The sequence below is a fragment of the Musca vetustissima genome, unplaced genomic scaffold, assembly GCF_032173495.1.
Source record: "Musca vetustissima isolate MV318-11 ecotype Yass unplaced genomic scaffold, APGP_CSIRO_Mvet_v1 utg64289, whole genome shotgun sequence".
NCBI lineage: Eukaryota > Metazoa > Arthropoda > Insecta > Diptera > Muscidae > Musca > Musca vetustissima.
In genome coordinates, this window is record NW_026884172.1 from 99,104 (window position 1) to 101,499 (window position 2,396).

At 35.2% G+C, this 2,396-nt stretch overlaps 1 protein-coding gene across 1 annotated transcript; it reads right to left on the reverse strand.

Moving 5' to 3' along the window:
• Nucleotides 1–1,276: 1,276 nt before the first annotated feature.
• On the reverse strand, nucleotides 1,277–2,155 carry LOC133331184 (alcohol dehydrogenase 1-like). The gene is made up of 3 exons (XM_061539580.1): nucleotides 1,835–2,155; nucleotides 1,597–1,770; nucleotides 1,277–1,534 (listed from the first exon to the last, which is right to left on the reverse strand). Exons 1-3 carry the CDS (start codon nucleotides 2,153–2,155, stop codon nucleotides 1,277–1,279), a joined length of 753 nt encoding a protein of 250 aa, XP_061395564.1.
• Nucleotides 2,156–2,396: the final 241 nt, after the last annotated feature.

Below are 2,396 nucleotides of genomic sequence, written 5' to 3' on the forward strand. Positions count from 1 at the left end.
ATACTTACTTAGCTGGTTTGTTACAGAACGGTTGTTGTGCCGAGCTTAGAAAGGATTTCGAAGCGCGCCGGTCTTGTGCGCATCTAATCCAATTTGAAAGACCACGTTTCAAGATGTCGTTTTCTACTTGGTCTTTCGGGTGGTGGCCTTTTTTCTAAACTGCTTACTAGATCAGAAATATATATAGTTGCCCTCGTAATGTCCTTAATATTTCTATGTAAAAATTCCGGATTTCTGCAGTGTACAATTTTTATACCCTACACAACTATGTTGTCAGGGTATTATAGCTTTGTGCAGCCCCAAAAGTTTGTAACGCCGCGAAATATTGGTCCTAGACCCACCTTTAAGTATACCGATCGTTATATATCGACTAGCTGAGTCGATCTAGACATGTGTGTCCGTCCGTCCGTCTGTCCATTATATTTTGTAAACACGATACAGGCCACAGTTATGGACCAATCTTCACGAAATTTTGCATGTAGGATGGGTTCTGGCCAATGAAGACCCCTATTGTTTTTGGTAAAGATCGGATAATATCTAAGGGATGAAATGGACCAAATACTTAATTTTTATCGGTTTTTCTGGTCGCTCTAGAGGCCACAATTATATAGAATAAGCATGCCTGTTTTGATAAGGATCGGTCAATATTTAGCGGGTCAAATGGACCCTGACTTTTCTGTGAAAAATTACAAAATTTGTATTCTATAGCGTATATATTTACCCCTGAAAGACATAGACCCGAAAAGTTGTTTGTATATACAAGGCCAGTGGTTTATCTTTAAATTGATACCAATTATATGGTCGTATGTACTCAAATGTTGGAGGTGCTTATGTATTCAGATATTATTTAGTAACCCTTTACAACACTAGAGGGCGGAAATATAGCTCTGATCGCTTTAAAATGTTCCATGAAGTTCCAGTTATTGTCTCCATTTTTCGGTGACGATCAGATAATAATATTGTGATGAAGTGGACCGAAAACTTATTTTTTTTTGTGTTTTTTCGAGTCGATCTATAGTCTCCAATGGGAATAAGAACATTACAACACAAGGGAAGGGAATCTGGACAAGTAATTAGAAGGGCTGTACTGAGCATTAGTAATAATTGTCGGCCTCTAGTTGGTCCAGATGGTTCAAATATCGATGGTTCAAGCTCAGAATATAGATCCACAGAAAGTTAGTTTTTCGTGGAAGTTGTGTAGGGTATCATATGGTCGGCCCCGTCCGACTATACTGCTCCGCTCACTGGCTTTTTATTATTTTTAACAATTTACAGTTCATTCATCAACTTTTTCAAATTTTCCGCCAATTACCGTCCACAGTGTTCCATTATCAGCGATTTCCAATATTCTGACGAATGCTTTTGCTAATTTCTCTGGTGATTGTTTTGAATGATTTTCCATTGTTTCCTTTATTTCTTCATAATATTGTGGAAATGTAGATTTTAGAGATAGGTCTCTAATAATATTAGTAGTTGTGGATCCGGGACAAATTGTAATAAAACTTACACCAGTGTGTTCATAATAGCAAGGGTTCTGAAAAGAAATACAAATATTTATATTCAAATAAAAATATAATAAATTAATCGTTAAATTACCGCCATTGTTTTCGAGAAGCTAATAACAGCACTCTTTGTTGCAGAGTACACGGCAGCAATGGCCATCGGTTCTAAACCAGCCACTGAGGCAATATTGACTATAATTCCACCAAGACCACCATTTGCCTTACTCATATGATTTAAGGCTATTAAATTGCTATGGATAACACCCGTCTGTAAATAGCAAAAAATATATATTGGCATTTGCTCCTTTGTAGAATACTTATTGATGACTTACCAAGTTAACAGCCACTGTCAAATCAATCAGACGTTCATTCAAGATTCCACTTCCATTGATCACAATATCAATGTGTCCTATTTTGTCCATAACAATTTTATAGGCATTCTCAATGGTTTCAACTTTGGACATATCAACTGGAACAAATTCAATTTTAGAATTCGAAAATTCCTTTTGAAATTTGTCCAAATATTCATCATTTGCGACCACGTCGAATAGAAACATATGCCCAATTTCCTCCTTCAATAATTCTTCAATGCATTTCTGCCCAATGCCACCAAATCCGCCAATATAGATAACACATATGCCCTTAAACTTCATCTTTCCGATTCGACAGCTAAACAAATACTGATTCTGATATAAAATTGGAACGTGTTTTTTGTGTAGCTTTATAATAAAATTATTCATAATAATAATAATAATTATTATTCATCGCTTATTTTTAACGAGAAAGATAACATTACATAAATTCAAGTATTATGTTCTTAAATTAATTGTAACACGTTGCCAAATTTGCAGGTCAATGTTTGAAATATTATTTTGAGTGATTAATATATCTGCA

What these genes read in the sequence shown, in the direction of transcription:
- LOC133331184 (XM_061539580.1), bottom strand. Translation starts at nt 2,155, where the DNA reads ATGAAGTTTAAGGGCATATGTGTTATCTATATTGGCGGATTTGGTGGC. An exon ending in TGACAGTGGCTGTTAACTTG is followed by an intron (nt 1,771 to 1,834) that starts GTAAGTCATCAA and finishes TGCTATTTACAG; the next exon opens with ACGGGTGTTATCCATAGCAA. An exon ending in GCTTCTCGAAAACAATGGCG is followed by an intron (nt 1,535 to 1,596) that starts GTAATTTAACGA and finishes ATTTCTTTTCAG; the next exon opens with AACCCTTGCTATTATGAACA.